The 19,383-nt window shown below is 36.1% G+C and overlaps 2 protein-coding genes and 1 long non-coding RNA gene across 3 annotated transcripts; 1 reads left to right on the forward strand and 2 right to left on the reverse strand.

Moving 5' to 3' along the window:
• Nucleotides 1–705: 705 nt before the first annotated feature.
• LOC106172705 (prestin) lies at nt 706–12,404 on the forward strand. Its single transcript, XM_013553515.2, has 19 exons — nt 706–1,116; nt 1,420–1,763; nt 3,102–3,212; nt 3,973–4,142; nt 4,378–4,542; nt 4,995–5,159; nt 5,824–5,906; nt 6,468–6,621; nt 6,933–7,046; nt 7,480–7,557; nt 7,895–7,990; nt 8,235–8,341; nt 8,713–8,782; nt 9,056–9,298; nt 9,515–9,712; nt 10,123–10,177; nt 10,331–10,455; nt 10,646–11,335; nt 11,631–12,404. The coding sequence occupies exons 2-19, from the start codon at nt 1,424–1,426 to the stop codon at nt 11,739–11,741; spliced, it is 3,075 nt and encodes a 1,024-aa protein (XP_013408969.2). The 5' UTR covers nt 706–1,116; nt 1,420–1,423; the 3' UTR covers nt 11,742–12,404.
• LOC147764019 (uncharacterized) lies at nt 10,301–14,018 on the reverse strand. The gene is made up of 3 exons (XR_015330803.1): nt 12,810–14,018; nt 12,396–12,522; nt 10,301–10,994 (listed from the first exon to the last, which is right to left on the reverse strand). It is a non-coding gene; the product is annotated as an uncharacterized LOC147764019 (long non-coding RNA).
• Nucleotides 14,019–14,151: 133 nt separating this feature from the next.
• Nucleotides 14,152–18,588, reverse strand: LOC106172704 (uncharacterized). Its single transcript, XM_087001781.1, has 4 exons — nt 18,470–18,588; nt 16,942–17,167; nt 15,884–16,642; nt 14,152–15,738 (listed from the first exon to the last, which is right to left on the reverse strand). The coding sequence occupies exons 2-4, from the start codon at nt 17,164–17,166 to the stop codon at nt 15,391–15,393; spliced, it is 1,332 nt and encodes a 443-aa protein (XP_086857907.1). The 5' UTR covers nt 17,167; nt 18,470–18,588; the 3' UTR covers nt 14,152–15,390.
• Nucleotides 18,589–19,383: the final 795 nt, after the last annotated feature.

The raw sequence follows: 19,383 nt of genomic DNA on the forward strand, positions 1-19,383 counted from the left end.
GTACAAGGGTACTTTTCCATAGATGAGCGTCTGACCGGAAGATGAACTGTAAAGAAAAAAAGATAGGTTCAATAATAGGGACAGTTTACTGGGTAACAAAATATGTGTAAACCATAAATTATGTTGTTTACCGTGCTGTGTTCGTCGTCTTCTTTTTATAGGAACTATCAGCAATGTAATTTCCTTATGATGCTGGAATGTGTCTTCTTTGTCAGTTCTCTTTTTCTGGCGCCGTGAGTATAATCTAATATGCTTGATGAAATTTTAAAAGATTTTTTTCTGTTTTCTTTAGCATACCTTTCTATATCATAGCAATTTAATCACCAGAGAAAGGGACTCAATGAAATAGATTGATCCAACGGACTTAGAAAGTATGACGTAAAAAGACCGTTATTCAATCAAATATTGCATAACAACTGAAATGTAGCGAAATAACTTCGTCTTTTTGCTATTTAACTCAACCCTTTCCTCAGTTTGGCCACGTAGTGTATTAATTCCTTTTCTTCCTCACGAAACAAAAACGTGATGTTACCCGTCATTTTTTTTTCACGTGGCATTGAGAACGAGGTCACTCTCTGGAACACGTTTCATTCATTCATTCATTTTTTTTGTATTGTCGTAAACATGTTGTGGACAATTTTATATGTTATGGTCATTCACCTACTCGTATCTCAATTTAAGTATATGTTTCAGTGTGGTGACACGTCCCTTTGAAAAGAAGTGGGGCGTGGTGACATACGGAACGGTTGGTGGGTGACCGTCCACGCGTAAACCTCGTGTGCGAACCTCTTACCATACCTTCCAACGCTCCGGGTCATAAATTACATTTGCAAATCTGAAAAAAAAAAAACAATAACGAAAATTATACAGAATAAATTATCGCATGGATCTTCTTAATTCGTCAATAAATGTCAGTGAAACGGAGGCAAACTTTATATAGCGTTCGCGTCTAAGCAATGCTCCCATAGTGTGATTTTGCCGAAGTTACAGGGCAGGTAAGGTATACGTCATCTTGGGAGGTATAAAACCCGAGACGTTCAAGTATACGGCACATTATAGTCTTGACACCCGGCGTGTATGGGGGAGAACAGGTGAAGAATAGGGTCGCACACTCAGGTGGGCTATTTTCATCGTTATATTTGTTTGTTTCCTTTGTTTATTTACAAATATGCCGTACTCAAGTGTATATATTTGTATCATCTTAATAAGTATACAAAATTGTTTTTATTTTGTTTGTTTTTTGTTTCATATTTCTATTTATTTATTTTTCTTTATTTTCTTTATCGTATTCTTTTATAATATTTATTTTTAAGCATAAATCTGTACATATTTATTGATGTGCATTTAAGATCAAAAGACAAACAACATTTATTGCTAGGTATCTTACCAGTTAAAAGTGGTGTTGTCACATTTTTACAGAACAATGGAGGATATTTACATTGAGCAGCAACAACAGTTTGCAGATTCTTCTGTTCGCAAGAGAGGTGTTTCAGACCCATCCAAATTACAAGTGGACCGACCAGTCTTCACCCAGAAAGAGTTCGATGATGGCTACGACTTTCATGAAGACGAAAAGAAGACACTGAAAGAGCGCTTGCGAGCCTGCAAAAGACGCTGCTGCTTCTCGTCTGGCAAAAAAACGCGCGATTTCTTCCTCAGGTTATTCCCGTTTATTTCCTTGGTCAGAAACTACAAATTCCCGGACTGGATTCCAGGTGATATCATCTCGGGGCTGACGGTGGGCGTGCTGCAACTTCCGCAGGGTAAGTGAACGAAAAGCAGGCGTTTTCCGAGCGACCTATCACTTGTAATGCTTTAGATTGTCATTAAAACACACCAGTTGTAATTTGAGTTGATAAAAAAATTATTTTGGTTATTATTAATTTTCTTCTTCTTCTTCTTCTTCTTCTTCTCCTCCTCCTCCTCCTCTTTATAGAACACATTCTGTAATTTTTCGAATTTAAAACGTATATTGGACGAGCTATTTATCGAATACGATTGCGGTAAGAAATATTAGTGTTATTGTCTCATTTCACTAAAAGGGCAATTTAGATACATCTCTATATATTTTACGCTTCACAAAATATCTTTAGTTGTAAATTGTAACCAATGGACATTTTCGATTTGGCCAGGTTTAGTTATTCAGTCCGCCTTGGGGGCAAAATTTGACTGATTTCGTGATATCCGTTTCGTTTTGATTATCTAAACAGTATATTGCGCCGGATCATTACACCCCGAAAAAGGGTGGCTTGAAGAAATTTGTCATGAACACAAAATATGGCAATTGAGCAAACAATGCGATTTAAGCCTTAGTTCGGAACATACCCATTAACAAAAACTGACGAACAGACGGGCATGCAGGAAAGGACGCACGCGCGCACACGCACTCACACAGAAACACGCACACGCGTACCAAGAGAGAGAGAGAGAGAGAGGGAGAGATAGGGTGAGAGATCGTCCTTTTCACTGTATACTCACACAACGACAACGGTGCAAATGAGATATACCTTGAACAAAAAGGTACACTTACGTTGTCAACAATCAATCAAATCTATCGAGACCGAGACAACGGTAACAGGGCTTTTATCAATGAAAGATACAGCCGCTAAGTAAATCCCTCCCAACACGCACGAATGCCTACTGAAAGAAGGACATTGTTATACTAGCAACTATCAAAACTTCCTTTAAAATAATGAAAATGTCCGTCGTTAGTAAAAAGCTTTTTTTCGTAAATGTGTTGAGTTGCTTGCACGTCGTTTTATCCCGAAAATTCGTAGAATGATGGAGAATGGTATTTTTCCCGATAATGCACTGTGGTTTTGCTATTTCCTTTTTTTTTTTCATTACCGCACAAAATTACGTTGTGCTTCAAAAAATTAAAGGACATACGTTAATTGAAAAAAATAACCATTTATATCGCATTTTAAAAGCTCGTAACAAGGATAGGCAGGCAAGAAGGAACCTTTTGATCCATTATTTTCGATTGTCCATGGTATTTGTTTTTTGTTTAATTTTTAAAACTTTCATCTTTTTGTTACATTTCATGAAGTTTATGAAATTTGTCCTTTTTGTCTGTGTAATTAATTTATTTTCTATTTCAGGTGTTGCGTACTCCTTGCTGGCCAGTTTGCCACCAATCAACGGCCTCTACGTATCGTTTTTTCCTCCACTCCTTTACTTTTTTATGGGGACCTCAAGACATGCGTCTGTAGGCAAGTTAACGGCGTGTACACCCACTTTGTTCTTAATATTCTTATGTCATAATTCTAATGCCTTTTCAGAACAACTTAATTTCGATTATGAAGACCATTTTTATTGCATCACATCACGCGATTTTTGAGAACGGCATGGCCAACCTTAAGTTCTGAAACAGTCCAAGGTCGGTCGTTGCATAAGCTCAGCTAATCATTCAACATTTTCAGTCAGTGCTTTTTTTCTGAACAATGCCACTTCTGCTACGCTTGCGCAAGATGGATAGATTAATGTTCAAAACAAAGAATACTTTGTGGATTGGTACTGTCCGTAGATGTTGCGCGTCGTTACGTGTGGTGCAAAAAAAGACAAAAGCTCTCTTTGATTGCACGCACCTAGCAATAGTAACGATGTCAAGATCTTAGACACGGTGTCTAACGAAGACGGAGATATACTGTTTTAATTGATTAATAACAAAATGCACGTTATACTCTTTCATTTGCCATAACTAAATGGAATTACGCATGCTTGTTTGAAGTACCTGTCACGTTTCACAAGAGTGCATCTAGTAATATGCAAACGTTGGTTCGACGAAGGTTGAATGAAGGTTAAAGAAAATACAAAGTTGGAAAAATAGATATAAAGAAGTATTAAAATTTCTATTCATCACGAAATAATGAAATGATGGAAAAGAAAAAAAACATAAGGACACTAAATTTAAAAAAAATCATTAAAAATGAAAGAAAACATGTTTGTAAGAGAAGTTTTTTCGTTATCCAGGCACGATGGGCGTGACCTCCATTATGGTAGGGTCCGTAGTGGACCGGGAGGTGCTCAACTACTTCAGCCACATCAACAACACACTGGACCACTACAACGACGACCAAGACATGACGCAGTTTAAACTGGGCGTGGCCACAGCTATCACATTCCTGGCAGGAGTTTGGCAGGTAAGGCGTGTGTGTGTGCGTGTGTGCGCGCGCGCGTGCGAGCACGCGCCAGTGGTATATGTGCGGATGGGGCGGGTACACATGTAGGTGCATAGCACAACTGACTCTTGCTTTAAATTATTATTATTATTATTATTATTATATGCAAGTTCAACCCAGTTTTACAATATCTCTAGTAGTCGACTTTCAATCAACTACTCTGACCACAAAAAAACAGATTATTTTCTTACTTTAGATGCTGATGTGGATCAGTGGTCTGTCCCTAGTGGTGGACTACCTCTCTGACACCGTGATCAGTGCGTTTACCTGCGCTGCCTCCATCCACGTCATCTCGTCCCAGCTGAAGTATATATTTGGCGTCGATATACAGAGACACGCGGAGCCGCTCAAGTTGGTAAAAGTAAGTCTAATGTGAAATAAAAAACGGAGCCGCTCAAGTTGGTAAAAGTAAGTCTAATGTGAAATAAAAAAAGGTTCGTGTCTGTGTTGGGGGGGGGGGGGGGGAGGGGGGGGGGAATAAAATCTTTCTCGTTGTGTGGACATTCGAGGAAATTTCAAAAGAAAATCAGCCCTTCATTGCTATCATTTTTGCAAAATTTAAGAAGCAGTTGTCGCTTTTTTATGAGATAAGTTGGTGTCACAGCTTTTTTCTGTCACATTATTAGTGCAAAACAAAAAGGATAAAAAATAATGTTAACCAACATCTTCTGAGGGACAAGAAGAAAGTTTGCTTTCTTCAACATTATTATTTTTAATATTAATGATAATGATAGTAATAGGCAACTTTCTAGACAGGAATGAATTATAATCATAAAGATGTTATATTATAATTATATCTGATTTTCCTTGTAGACGTACAAAGACATCGTCCTAAACCTGTTCAATACCAATGTATCAGAGCTGGTGATCTCGCTAATCTGTATTGCCAGCCTGGTCATAGTGAAGGAGTGCATTAACGCCAGGTGTAGGAGGTCCAAACTCAAGGTGAAGATACCCGTCCCTGTGGATCTCATCGTGGTATGTAAGATATATATACATATATGGTCTACCTATCCTATGCTCAAATATAAAAAAGTAAATGCCTGTCACTGCGGATCTGATTGTTGTACACCAACTAATAAATATGGTCTACCCATCCTTGGCTCAGATTTAGGAAGTAAATGCCTCGGGATCTCACTGTGGTAAGGAACAGGTTCGCCCTCCAATCCTATACCCATATTTAGAGAGTGAAAAAAAAAAAAAAAAAAAAAAAAAAAAAAAAAAAAAAAAAAAAAAAAACAAATTAAATTGATGAATACGGCGTACAGCAACTTGACTTGCTTATGAACATGTGAAATCCGACAGTCATATTTTGAAACGTTTCTACAAAATGGTCACATTGAACCACTAATTACCTAGGCAAAAAGGAAATAAACATGATTTATTTATTACAATTCTTCATTTGTTGTTTTAATAGTGTTTATATAAAGTCTGAATAAATGAATGAAGTAAGAAAAAATCAAACAAGATATCAAAGAATACATACAGATCAAAGATTCTCTTACCTTCTGTGAAAAGAGACAGACTGTTTACTTCCCTGTAAATAATTACAAGCAAAATCAAAAGATAAATATAATTGAAATTAAAAATGAAAATAAATAAATAAATGGAGCTAAACCCACTGTTTCTTTCCCCTTTTAAGGTAGTTGCAGGCACTGTGATTTGTTACAGTCTGGACATGTCGGAACAGTTTGGGGTGGCAATAGTGGAGGACATTCCAACAGGGTGAGACCTGACAGGCCATCTGTGACTTCTCTGTCACACAATGTCTACCCTTTGTTCCTCTTGGTGGCGCTCAGACAGTCTGGTTCATTTTGTTGTGATGTTATGCATGAGACGACAAAATGTCTCATTCCCTTTACGCTCTCACCTGATGGTGCCAGCTGACATCATGTAAAAGATGTTCTTGCATGCAAAAGAATGTTGCCTCTTCCATAAAATGTATTGCTCAAGGTTGAAGCATTTAATCATTTCATACTTGAAGGATGTATGCCATTGCAGCACCATTCATAATTTGCATTAAAAACAATGACTCACAAAGCATTTAATAGTATTTGAGTTCCCATTCAGGTTTTTTTTTTTTTTTTTTTTATAATTGAGCCATTGCAACAACTAGGAGTTTTATGGTATAATGGACTTAAAACAACAAATGATTTTACTGAAAATTTTATGGTCTGTTTAAAACTTTTATAAAGAACTCTTCTTTATTTCATGATAATAAGAGTATGTTTAAAGAAAATTTTTAAGAAAATGTTTAAATTTGTTCATCTCTTTTTTTTATTCTAGCATTCCAGTCCCCAAACTCCCACCCCCTGAATACCTCATTAGCATTAGGTTCATAATCGATTCATTTAGCCTGGCTGTGGTTGGGTTTGCCATCTCTATCTCCATGGGCAAATATCTGGCTAAGCTGCATGATTATGAGATCGATGCTGAACAGGTACTTGGCCACCAGTCTATTTAATGCACTAATTTAGTATTTGATGAAAAATATTATTTATATGCTATTTTCTATTAAGGAATTTATGCTGAAAAATAAAACGTAATAGAAAAACAAAGATGAATTTTCTCATATGATATTAAAAAGTTGTTTTTTATTTTATTTTTTGTCAACAGTATTGATTACACAGATTTTCCATTATTGTGATGTATGTCCATCTTTTGAATTTTCAACTTGTCAAAATGTAATTAATGCAACCGTATGTGTTTATTTACATGGTACAGTATTGTGTATATTTTTTCATTCCCCAGGAACTGCTAGCCTATGGTTTGTGCAATACATTCAGTTCATTCTTTAACTGCTTTGCCAGCTGTACGTCACTGTCCAGAAGTTTGGTGCAAGAGTCAGCAGGAGGAAACTCTCAGGTATTGGGTCTATCTGTACTCTCTGACCACAGGGTCCTACTAGTAGTCTGTTCCAAAATTATAGTATCTGCCTATACTTTAATTTTGTATACTGTTTAAGAGGACCCTGATATCAGAGGCTAATCTAATTTGTATGTTGTTCAGTAGTTTTGTCAAAGAACGTGAAATGAATAAAATGATTTTATAAACTGACAGGTTGATATTCAGATTTTGAATCTGAATTGAATACAATATACTTGACATCTCTTGAAGTAATTAAAAAAAAAAAAAAACTATAAGTCTCTTGTTCTCTTTGTCTAGAAATTTATATTTTTTTGATAATTATTATTATGTACATCACTAAATATTTCCAACTATTTGTGTTGAGGAAACTGTTCAGTGTCAGCAAGCTATATTTGTATTTTAAATTTAAAATTTAAACATTTCTGTGTAGTTTGCCAGTCTTCTAGCCTGTGGTGTGGTTCTGGTGGTGATGCTGTATGTAGGACCTCTCTTTTACTATCTCCCTAAGGTGAGACAACTTATAATTGTAATTAATGCCACATGTACAAACTTAATGTGCTTACATATAACATTTATTTCAGCAATTTTTTGCAGTTTGTCAGTTATGATTATTTTTTATGATTTATGATTTATTTATGGTTATGTTTTTCTTCTTTAACCCTGCCCCCTACATTCCACACACATGCACGTACATGAACAAACCAACACACGTGCACGCACACACACACTGTTGGCTGATTTTTCATCCATTTAGCAATTGCATTATGAACACAGTGATGATTTTTATGGATTATATTGTGGATTTGTATGGCTTTGATGTGGACTTGAACATCTTTCTACTTCAGTGTGTTCTTGCCTGTATTATTGTGGTTGCCATGAAAGGCATGTACATGCAGATGGGAGAACTGAGAGGACTGTGGAAAAAATCAAAATATGAATTTGTAAGTGCATATTAAAAAAGTTACCAGCAAGGTAAAAATCAATAATGAAAACCATTTGCAAATTACTAATTAAACGTAATAATATAGTGAATTGATTTGCAGAGACTAAATATATGTTTTTAGGATGTTTCAGCTCTTCTTTTAATTCCTATACTATATTTACACAATAAACAGTGAAATTTCTATTTTACCATAACTTTTAATTTTAATTTTTTTCCTAACTCTGATTGTTTGATTTTAAAAGGTAATTTGGCTGGTGACTTTCCAAGCTGTGGTGTTGCTAGGCAACGACATGGGGTTGATGGTGGGAGTGGGATTTGCTTTGATTACAGTTGTCTTTAGAACTCAAAGGTCTGTCTATTTATTTATTTATTTATTTATTACATTTATAGGGAAAGATTTTGGGTATTTGGTAACAATGGTAATGTTATATTACCACTTGAAAAAACCCAATCATATGTGATAAAATACTTTTTCTGACTACTTTTTAAAACCTGACAGTTGCTTGAGCATACTTATCGGAAAAAACTTTAAATCCTTGCTCCCAGTCCACCAGAAGTCTCTTACTTTTCTGTCTGTCAGTGGCTAGAGGACTACCACAAGAAGTAAAATTTTTCTTATTACATTTATTGTAGACCTTCAACATCTCCCCAAGCATTTTTCTCAGCTTGTGTGTGTTTTCTTTGACAGAAATGAAACTTAACTCATATACTTATTTTCAGACCATACACTTGTCTTCTGGGGAACATACCAAACACAGAGATTTACCAGGATAAACAAAAGTACCAAGCAGTAAGTTCTTTATTTCTTCTTTTCTTCATAATGTCAAACATAATTTACAAACTTTTTTAAAGATCTAGATCATTTAAAAATCTAAATATTTAAAAATCTCAATTAAACACATTTCAAGCAATTGTTGAGAGATTGAGAAAGGATGAATGTTTTGTTCCTTTATTTTTTCTTTCTTGATAATTTTTTATCAATTCTTTGAAATACTTATTTATAAGAAAGTCATCATGTTGAGGTGACCAGATATAACACATTTTTTTTTCATAACCTCAATAGGTCCAAGAAATTCCTGGGTTGAAAATCTTTCATTTTGAGGGCTCCTTGTACCATGCCAATGCTGAGCATTTCCGCAAAAAGCTGTTTGAACTCACAGAAACATACCCACTGAAACTGAAGAAAAAGAGACAGAAACAGGAAAAGCAAATGAAGAAACACAAGAGAAGGCAAGACGTGTTGAGGACTGAGGAGGACAAGAGAGCCAAGAAAGCTGAGAAACAGAAAAGAAGGGAAATGAAACTGGTAATGGTTGAGAAAAGCTGATTTTATTTATTTCACAAATTTTACATTGTTGTGATTTATGTCCTAAGAGCATATCTTTCTAATCTTTAGTTTAGCTCAAAATAAGATGCAGCATTAGTAAAATAATGGGATACAAAAATGTCAATACAATAATGCAATTCAATTCAAGGCAGTATGGCTAAAATATTAATACCAGTGTTAATTCTGTAACTTCAGGCTGGACACAGACTCCAAAATGACTTGGATCCTAACTTCATCTGCAGCATTGTTGATGAGTCAGAAGATGACCTTGATGACATCTATGCTGTCAGTGGAGCTAGGGTTACTATGAACAATTTTGAACTCCGTCACATCATCATAGACTGCTCTTCTATGGTTTATATTGACTCTGTTGGCATCAAAATATTGAAACAGGTAATTTGGGTCACTTTCTTTAAAATTTGAAAACTTTAAATATCTGTTTATATTTACCTACTATTGTTGTTACTAGTTTTTTTATTGAAGAAGTTGATTGAGAAGGTACGTGACCAACTTTCACGATCACTATTGTTGTAAAATTTTCCTAAAATTCACACAATGAGGTGGGAATGAGTGAATTTCACTTGTGATGGTATAAAAATAGAAACCAAGAGCTGGAAAACAGATTAAAAAATTGTAATTTCTCAACACTTTTGGATATGTTAAAATTTCAGTAATGAAGAGAAAAGTGTTGAAATTTCCAGGGATATTAAATTGTTACTATATTTAAGCCTTACGCACATTGTATGCTTTTAAACAAAGTTTGTTTTATATATATACTAACAGCGCTCTTTATTCCCTTACAGATCATGACTGACTGCAAGGAGGTTGGCATTACAGTGTTATTATGTGAATGTAGAGGTAAGTGTATGTTACCCAGATTACAGTGTAAACAGATTACAAAGATGCATCACAGTAAAATATCTTGATTCTTAAAAATATTCTTTTCTTTTAGCAATTTTACCTACAAAGCAAAGAGAGAAGGAGATTGCACAACTTTATAAAATTTTTCAGTCAACCTGCGAGAATTGTTTCATAAACATCAGCTATTTGAGAAGCTTAACAGCAATGTGATCTACCTGACCATACATGATGCAGTTATCAAGGCAACTTCAGCTACGGAAACAGTACCCTCAGAAGTAAGTAAAAAAAAAAAGTAAAAAATTAATCCTTGAATGGTTAATTTATAATTATCTAAATTTTGTAATACTTTTGATCCTGCAATAGCTTAAACACAAATTAAACACAAAGGTCTATCATGCTCTTTATGTGCCTTTAAACAAACCATCGTTGATTTCTATTTCAGTTGTTGTTTTATTTTTATTTCAGTTAACATCTACTCTGCCACAGCCTCCCTCCATGTGTAACATGCTGGACTCTGTTCCTGTGCAACTGAGCATGCCATACAAGCCACTGACTAGATCAGAGACAGCATGCACAACTGTAGCCCTAGAGATGAGTCCCCAGAAGAACGAGGATCAAGTTTCAGCGGACGACTCGGCGTACAATTCCGCAGAGAAAATCCGCTACGCTCCCGAGCGCAGAGAGGCTGCAGTCCAGTACAATTCACATTCCCTCGCTTCCTCGGAGAAGTTAAAGTTTCTGTCTGGCACTGACATGGAACTGCCGGCTGAGTTGAACGCAAATTTTAGGGCATCAACGGGACAGATATATTTCCCTGAAAAAGACGAAGAATTTGAAATTGACTTCACATTGAGGACCTCTGTTGAGGGTATTCCTCAGACCAGTGATACAGTCTCTGGTCACTTCCAGGCAGATTTCAGTAGTGCCCCGTCTGACCCCCCACACCAACAACAACAACAGCAAATAGCAGAGGCTCCATTAATAGCAGACTTCAGTGCTGTGGAGAAGCAGCGTTCAAACTCTTGTCTTGCAGAGCCCCTGGGTCAGTTTGAGGCAGACTTCAGCACACCCAAGGAACAGCTCGAGTTTCCACAAGTCCCTCTTACTGTAGCACAGTTCAACACCGAGTCTATGGAACAGTTAAACATGCCCCAGGTGAGTGATTTATTTCTCTCGCGTTCTTACGTGCAAGATAATACTTCTACTTCAAGAATATTCTTCTTAAATGTAACAGATGCTTAATTGGTTAATCTTAGTGATGAATATTTCCCTTATTCTATCAAAAAAAAAAAAAAAAAATTCAAAAAATTTCAGCTATTTATTGTGTTGATGCATTTAATGATCGATGAAGTTGATAGCAATGATTCCATTGCATTTTGAATTGGTTAATTACATATATCATGATATTTATACTCTGTTAATTTGGTGCATTAACTTTTTCATGTGACAGCTGTTTGATGATGATGAAGAACCACTGTCTCGTACATCAAGCAAAAGAAGCTCAAGGAAGAGCCGAGGCTACTGTAATCTAGCTTGTTCTGCAGAAAGTTCAGAATGTTAGCCGAACTGCCTTTAACATATAACATGGACTATATTTAAATGCTGACATAATGTTACTATATTCTGAATTGTCACCTGTAGAATTTAAGCACAAGAGATATTTATTGTGAACCATGTGTGACTAAAGAATTAACATGGAATGAATGAATGTATAGGATTGAATCAAGACAGTTTAATGGCTGGTCTGCTCTTGTATTACATATTGCTTTGAATTAAAAGATATATATTAAGGAAGTATAATATCAATGATTAAATTATACAAGCAAACATCATGGTATTTTTGTCTGCGAATTGTGTTCTGTATGGGTTAAGCCTTTAAATTGGTGGTCAGGTTTTATATGTTGTAGCTATTTGTTGGAATCATCAATTGTAACATATAACCCATTTATAAGTATTTTTTAGTTGTCCAGGCTGAATGCTTACTGTTGATGTTAGTGTGCTTTTTTTTTTACTTTGTGCCAGTCATACTGAGCGGCAGTCTTCAATTCTAAGTAATTATAACGTACTCAGAGGGGTCTGGCAACCAGAAACTGGTGTCGTTATTCAAAAACGATTCTGATGCTGGGAAACCAGAGTGGTTTTTGTGGTGGGAGACAAGACTGGGCTGACGAAGAGGCGTCAGGCGATTAGCGTCTACTGCAACAGGTAATCTTACCCGTGAAAGCCGGCCATGGTGTTGCAGACAATCTCCGCTGTGCAGGAAGGACGGGATGACCGCCGATCGATCTTTACAGCGCACAGGTCGGCCCCTGGGTGTCTCGTCTTGTTGTATGGTTGACTAACTTGGTTATATTTGATAAGAATAAACAATTCTAGCAATTAAAAAACTAGTGCTGTTTTAAAAAAATGGTTCTTCCGCCTTGCTGCTCTTGCTTGCTGCTAATATATATACATATTTTGAACCCTCATGGAAAGCTAAAGGTATCACAAACAAAACAGTGCCCAAAAGGCACTGAGGAAAAGTTAAGAGAAAGTATCCTTCACGTCAGTTAGATGTCCCCATGTTCATTTTGCCTGGAGTGCATCATTCTGGAAAAATATTGTCAATGCAAATCTAAGAAATACTTACGAGATATACAGCTGTCGATTTCAGTGCCATCTTTTTGGCGTACATGTGGCAGTAGCAGTAATATTGTATTGGACATCCTTCTCCATCTTCTACTGACCTCGGTTCTATCTGAGCATCTCTCACCAAAACGCTCACCTGATTTTGATGAAGAGGTCACCTACGAGTTCTTTCTTTGCGGACGCTTCGGTACGAATAACCGTCTGATTTATGAGAAGACACAATAAGTCTCCATCTCAAAAAGAGGATTAGGGGTTGATAAAGTCACAATGACACACACACACACAAAACAAAAATAAATAAATAAAAATAAAAACGAATTTTCAAAGTCAACATACTTGATATTGCCTGACTGGGCATATCAATCAGCTTTCATAGGTCTAAAGAACCAAGAAGTTATTTTAAGCTCATGGTCAAAGTCAACCGGAAAGGGTGCAAACTTCTTGGAATATACCCGTGAATGGACTGAAAAAGTTAATAGGGGTGGTGTGTTTGAAATAAATGATGACATTTATATTTTTTTTGCAGAGTGGAAATGGTAGTTAGGTCGATGTTCAATGTAGTTTCTCAAAGCAAATTGTCACTTGCCAGTAGGGAAAATTATCCTATTCAACTTGCTGTCCTTAAAGCTAGTACAACTTGGCTGGTCTGCAATAACTAGAGATGTTGAGGAGGAATGCCACAGCACCTTGCTTTTTCATTGTGTTTTAAAGAAACATGTGGCCATCAGAGGATCAGCATTCACTCGTGTATGGAAAACAGGCAGGAAAGCTGTCAAATGTACAGACAAAAAGCAGAAAATAAAATTGCACAAAATAGGCTACTGTCAATTCTGATGCAAAAGTACATTATGCTTAACTGCAAATTCAACATCAAATTTTAATTATGCTCAACAGGTAATACCAATGTAAGTAAAATGTGTAACAAGCATAAGGCTTTAGGCCCATGGGGGTTCAAGTTCACACTTTGAAAATGCCAGAATGAGAAAAATGAAAATTTCATACAAAACTGCATAAATTCAATAATAAATGATAACCCAATTGAGCTGGCTTTCTAACTTGAACTGCATGCCAATCCTAAAAATCATACTTGTAAGTTAAAAATAATTATAAGTAACACAGTTTTCTTTTCATAATGTTTGTAGTAGCAGTGCAAAAAGATTTCTGTCAATTTTGATTACATAATAAACTAGAGGATCAGAGAGGCGATACCGCCTCCGGATATTGTACCGCCAGCTGGAGTAAGCGCATTCGTATGGACCCCCCCCCCCAAAAAAAAAGGGACACCACCACCAGTCTTGTGCTTGACAAGCTGTGTAAAATGCAATCAACAAGAATTCTCAAAATATGCAAAAAAAAATATATATAACTGAAAATGATACAATCAAAGTTCAGTTCATCGTAAAAAGTAGGTCAAAGGTCAATTTTAGGGTCACAGTGAATTGCCAGTATATGACTTCCTATTCAAGTTCAATAGTAACTATGAACCTATCTCTGCCAATTTTTGAGATAAAAGGGAACCAAATTTGCAAAGTTCAATTCATAGTGAAAAGTAGGTCAAATGTCAATTATAAGGTCACAGTAAATTGCCTCTAATGACTTTCTATTCAAATTCAATAGTAACTATGGACCTTTCTCTGCCAATTTTGGAGATAAAAGGGAACCAAAATTTGCAAAGTTCAGTTCATGGTGAAAAGTAGGTCAAAGGTCAATTTTAAGGTCACAGTGAATTGCCTCTAATGACTTTCTATTCAAGTTCAATAGTAACTATGGACCTATCTCTGCCAGTTTTGGAGATAAAAAGGAACTAAAATTTGCAAAGTTCAGTTCATGGTGAAAGGTAGGTCAAATGTCAATTATAAGGTCACAGTGAATTGCCTCTTATGACTTTCTATTCAAATTCAATAGTAACTATGGGCGTATCTTTGCCAGTTTTGAAGAATAAGCATTAAAAAAGTTGCAAAGTTCAGTTTATGGTGTAAAGTAGGTCAAAGGTCAATTTCAAGGTCATAAGATTACCAGTATAAGACTTCCTATTCAACTTCAATAGTAACTAGTGACCTATCTCTGCCAGTTTTGGAGATAAAAGTTGCAAAGTTCAATTCATGATGAAAAGTAGGTCAAAGGTCAATTTCAAGGTCACAGTAAGAATACTGCATCAGCAATAAAGTACAGTTTAAGACCTTGTCCATATAGATTTTCTGTCCAATAAACTACAGCATCTGGCCTGTGATTCACTGTGTTATGCATGCGGTAAAATCTGCGGTTTGGTGTTGCTGCATTGCAAACAGTAGCTCTCACTTTAAAACCTGCAGTTTCCAAGACACGGACATTTCCCCAAATTGTTGGATAAAGTTGTTCGGCATTGAACCCTACACAGGGGTAATGAGCCAATGTAAAAGAGTAGCTGTCCACAATTCCCTGATCCATGGTCACCAGTACATGAGTCGCCAACTGGGGTTCTGCATCCTCTCCCTTTTCTACAAGGCTGCCGAATGTCCACAACTGCTCATTGAAACTGCCCATATTACAGAGCCCAACAAGCTCACCACTATTCTTTGAATACACAAGGTCCGACTTGATTTTCACTTCATCAAAAGCAGAACAACATTTTTCTTAGCTTCTGGGAGTTTGGAGAATTCAATGGCTTCCACTTGCTGCTTGAGAAAATGAGCATTCACTTTGCCTGGGGAAAGAGAGGTGTAATGTTCATAGTCACATAATGTCCTGGATGTTGGCAGAGAAAAAAATCCTGACTTATTGATCAAGTCATAAGCTGCACGAGAAATTGATTTCAGCTGCAGACACCAACGTATCATCATTGGATGCCATCTCATGCTCTTCTTGTTGCTCAGCTCAGCTTGTTTTTTTTTTTGTTGATCCCACAGCAGAATCCGGCTGGAAGGTCCTACCAATGTGGGCATCACTGTCTGTCATAATCTTTTGTAAATCACTGGATACAGATTCATGCAGAGTTACCCCTTCTCTCTCCACTAGTTTCGCCACATGCTGCATTAGAGCCTTCTTCTTGTTTGCCTCCAATGCTTGTTGAGATTTGACATTTGCTAGTCTCTCTCAAAGTTCCTCCGAATCCAAAAGTTTGAGGGGAATATGTGATGAAGCAGATGTTTTGTCACTTTCTTCCACCTTCTTGCTTCTGTGTAGTAATTGTTTTAGATTATTTCGAAAATTTACACAACTGATACACCTGGTCCCCTTCACTAAAATTGTACAGTTTTTGTGGCGGATTGTCCTTTTAAAGGTTAAATTTCCACTGACAATTGGAAAACCCTGTTCTTCAGAAGCAATGATATCACCCATGGAATTTTCAAACTTGGCATTTCCAGATGGACTGCGTTGTCGGCAGATTGGGATATATTTTTCATCTGGATTACCAGGGCACTTATTGTAAAATAAGACTATTTTAAACAACTGTTCAACGTCCTCTAGCACAGGCGGGATTTCAGATAAAAGCTGAGAGTGGGAAATTTCTTTTCCAAGAACTGTCACTTTCCAGGTTTTGTCATTTCTCAAGGTGAAAATGTGAGTAAAAACTGGCATTCTTAGTCCTCCAATCAAAGCAAATGAGGGTGTAGAGCCAAAGTTATATGAACCACCACCATCATCTCCTATCTCCAACAGTCCATATTTTGCACCAATTTGTCTGGTTTGTGTCAGGAAATCTGTTGTCTGTGGGGGTGAGAGCACAGAGCCTTGTGTCTCAAGTAGCTGCTGCGTACTTTCTACATCCTCCTGCTCCTGGGGCTGTTCAGTTGTGACTACATTTGCCAGCAAATCTAGAGAAGATACGTCATATGCCTCTTCTTGATCTGTGACCTTAAATGAGTAAGCACTAGGTATATAACAACACACAGATACTCGTTAAAATATTATATATATATATATATATATATATATATATATATATATATATATATATATATATATATTTTTTTTTTAATTATTAATATTTTTATAATAATTATTAATATATTTTAATTATATATAATTATTATTATTAAAAAAAAAAAAAGCACTCAAAAGGAAAATGCAGAGGTGAGCATAACAGGACTGATTAAGTATCAAGGTATTTGATAACTCGCCTGAAATCAAAACCAAAAACAATCAACAGTCACCTGTTGTGTGCTTTCTACATTCTGCTGCTCTTGGGACTGCTCCGTTGTGGCTACATCTGCCAGCAAATCTAGAGGAGTGATTTCATATGGCCCTCGTGTTTCGAGTGGCTGCTCAGTACTTTCATCATTGGGGGGTTGTTCAGTTACCTGCTTTGATTTTCTCCTTTTCTTATGGGGTATGTGGGTCCCTTTCTTCCTGTAGGTCAGACCACGCCGTCTACCCATTCTGAAATTATTATACATTTTAATAATAAAAACCTACATGAAAAAGTAAGACGGGTTTGTCTAATTTTTCTAAAGCAATATATTCTGTAAAGCAGCCTCCTGACTATTCCACCTCAATAAGGTCTCTCTTAAATACATGTTACAAATTAACTACAGTAAAAGAAATAATAGACAAAATATACAGTACTTATGACAGGATTGGTAAAAATGTCTCATTCAATTCTTTATATCCAATAAGTAACTTTCATTTATCATAAATGACCATTAACTCATCTAAGATAATTACGATAATTATAACTGATAACCAGGCAAGATATGTCAGGGAAGATTCTCCCTTCACCTGTGACATGCTAGCTGAATAGGTTATGCTGAATAGGTGTGGTGGGTCACTAGTTTTTCAGGTAGATACCATCAGGTAATTGAATGACCACTTTCACAATTGTGAAAAATTATTTGGGCTTACAAGTTGACTCTAACAGGAGTGTAATTACTTGGCTTTTAATAGAAGTGTAGTAACTCCCTGGTGAAGTCAAAATAAATTTACTAGCTACTATAGACAGTGTGAGTACAACTACCAGAAGTTGTAAATCCACTCTTAATAGAGCTGATGCAATAAATTTAAGTTTTCATTCTGAGTATAAACTGCATGAAGAATAATAGATCTATTTACACAAACAATACAAGTTGTGTGCGTTAATTCATTTTAAACAATAAGAACTATCAGACCACCATTTTGAAAAAGTCTGATGAAAAGTCTATTAAAAACAGTTTTTTATGAAAAGGATAGATTCATTTTATACCAAAATGATGTATTGTAATGATGCACGTGCTTAACTAACCAGAAAAACATAAATTATGTGCATACATCACATTAAAATTAACAAAAAATGTCCCAAACTGACACCCAACTGCCTCTCACCACTTTATGGACCCACCATTTTGAATAAGTCCGATGAAAAGTTAGTCTATTTGAAACGATGTTTTTCATCGGAATGATTGATTCATTCGACACCAAAATGATGTATTGTAATGATGCACGTGCTTAACTAACCAGAAAAACATAAATTATGTGCATACATCGCGTTAAAATTTACAAAAAATGTCCCAAACTGTCACCCAACTGCATCTCACCATCACCAGGTTATGGACCCGCCATTTTGAAAAAGTCCGATGAAAAGTTGTCTATTTGAAACGATGTTTTTTATTTAAAAGACTGATTCATTTAATACCAAAAAGATGTATTGTAATGATGCACGTGCTTAACTAACCAGAAAGACATAAATTATGTTCATACATCACGCACTCAAGAAGAAAAAAGTCCTAAACATGGAGGTCCCGCTGAATCGGCCTCACCAGCTATAACCACGCTCGGCAGCACCTTGATTGGATAGTAAACGATTGTCGTAAAATCGCTAAATGATATTAAAACCGGGTGCATAAACTTGAAAACCACCTAGGACAACCTTAGACTGCCACATTAATCCAATACAATGCAAAAATAAACTATAACAAGTGGTTAAAGCCTTCAAACCGAATGTCGTAAAGTCCCCATATACCTCCATAGAGACAATAAAATAGGGTAAGCTGTCTATAGTCCGAAGGTTCATTGGACCGAAAAGTGGTAACATTTTCATCGATTTTTTAATCAAGGGTTCATTGGTCCGAAGGTTCTATAGTGAACATTCGGACCAATGAACCTTCGGACTATTGAACCTTCGGACTATCGCTACGGCCCCCTTGAAACAAAGATGGGCGCTATTAAAGAAAAAAGTTTAAGATTCAAACGTAGGCCTACTTTGAATTGTCTTGTATTTATGATGCATCCAAAGGTAAATTTCCATACGTTAACTCTACAGAAATTATATTTTAACTGTATAGGCACGAATAAAATACACCTTAAAACTGACCAATATAATTGAAAGAATTGGTCTGTATATTTGTATTATATCAAGTTTCTTTTGTTTTGAACATTCTGAAAGAAAATGTTCGGCGCGTTGTTTCATTAAATCACTTTAACTAACTGTTAATTCCATATAACTAACTGAGCGAAATTCATAAAGAAAATCTACAACATGCTGTGTAAAAAATCAGTTCAAGTTATTATTAATTACATCGTAGATAACGATTGGTGGTCGTCACCGCACGGCGGAGAGAGACTGTAATATTCATTCAGCACAGCTTCCGCGGTGAAGGTTACCCGGTCGCAATAGACGCTAA

The sequence above is a fragment of the Lingula anatina genome, chromosome 1 (assembly GCF_051362555.1).
Source record: "Lingula anatina isolate TDL-2025a chromosome 1, LinAna3.0, whole genome shotgun sequence".
Classification (NCBI taxonomy): Eukaryota; Metazoa; Brachiopoda; class Lingulata; order Lingulida; family Lingulidae; genus Lingula; species Lingula anatina.

Bases quoted from the DNA above. Each gene is read 5' to 3' on its own strand.
- LOC106172704 (XM_087001781.1), bottom strand. From the start codon at position 17,166: ATGGGTAGACGGCGTGGTCTGACCTACAGGAAGAAAGGGACCCACATA. The intron at 16,643-16,941 runs GTGACTGTTGAT...TACTCATTTAAG, and splicing joins ATGTAGAAAGCACACAACAG to GTCACAGATCAAGAAGAGGC. The intron at 15,739-15,883 runs TGAGAGAGACTA...AAAAGATTATGA, and splicing joins TTTTGGATTCGGAGGAACTT to CAGACAGTGATGCCCACATT.
- LOC106172705 (XM_013553515.2), top strand. From the start codon at position 1,424: ATGGAGGATATTTACATTGAGCAGCAACAACAGTTTGCAGATTCTTCT. The intron at 8,783-9,055 runs GTAAGTTCTTTA...TAACCTCAATAG, and splicing joins ATAAACAAAAGTACCAAGCA to GTCCAAGAAATTCCTGGGTT. The intron at 10,178-10,330 runs GTAAGTGTATGT...AAAATTTTTCAG, and splicing joins GTTATTATGTGAATGTAGAG to TCAACCTGCGAGAATTGTTT.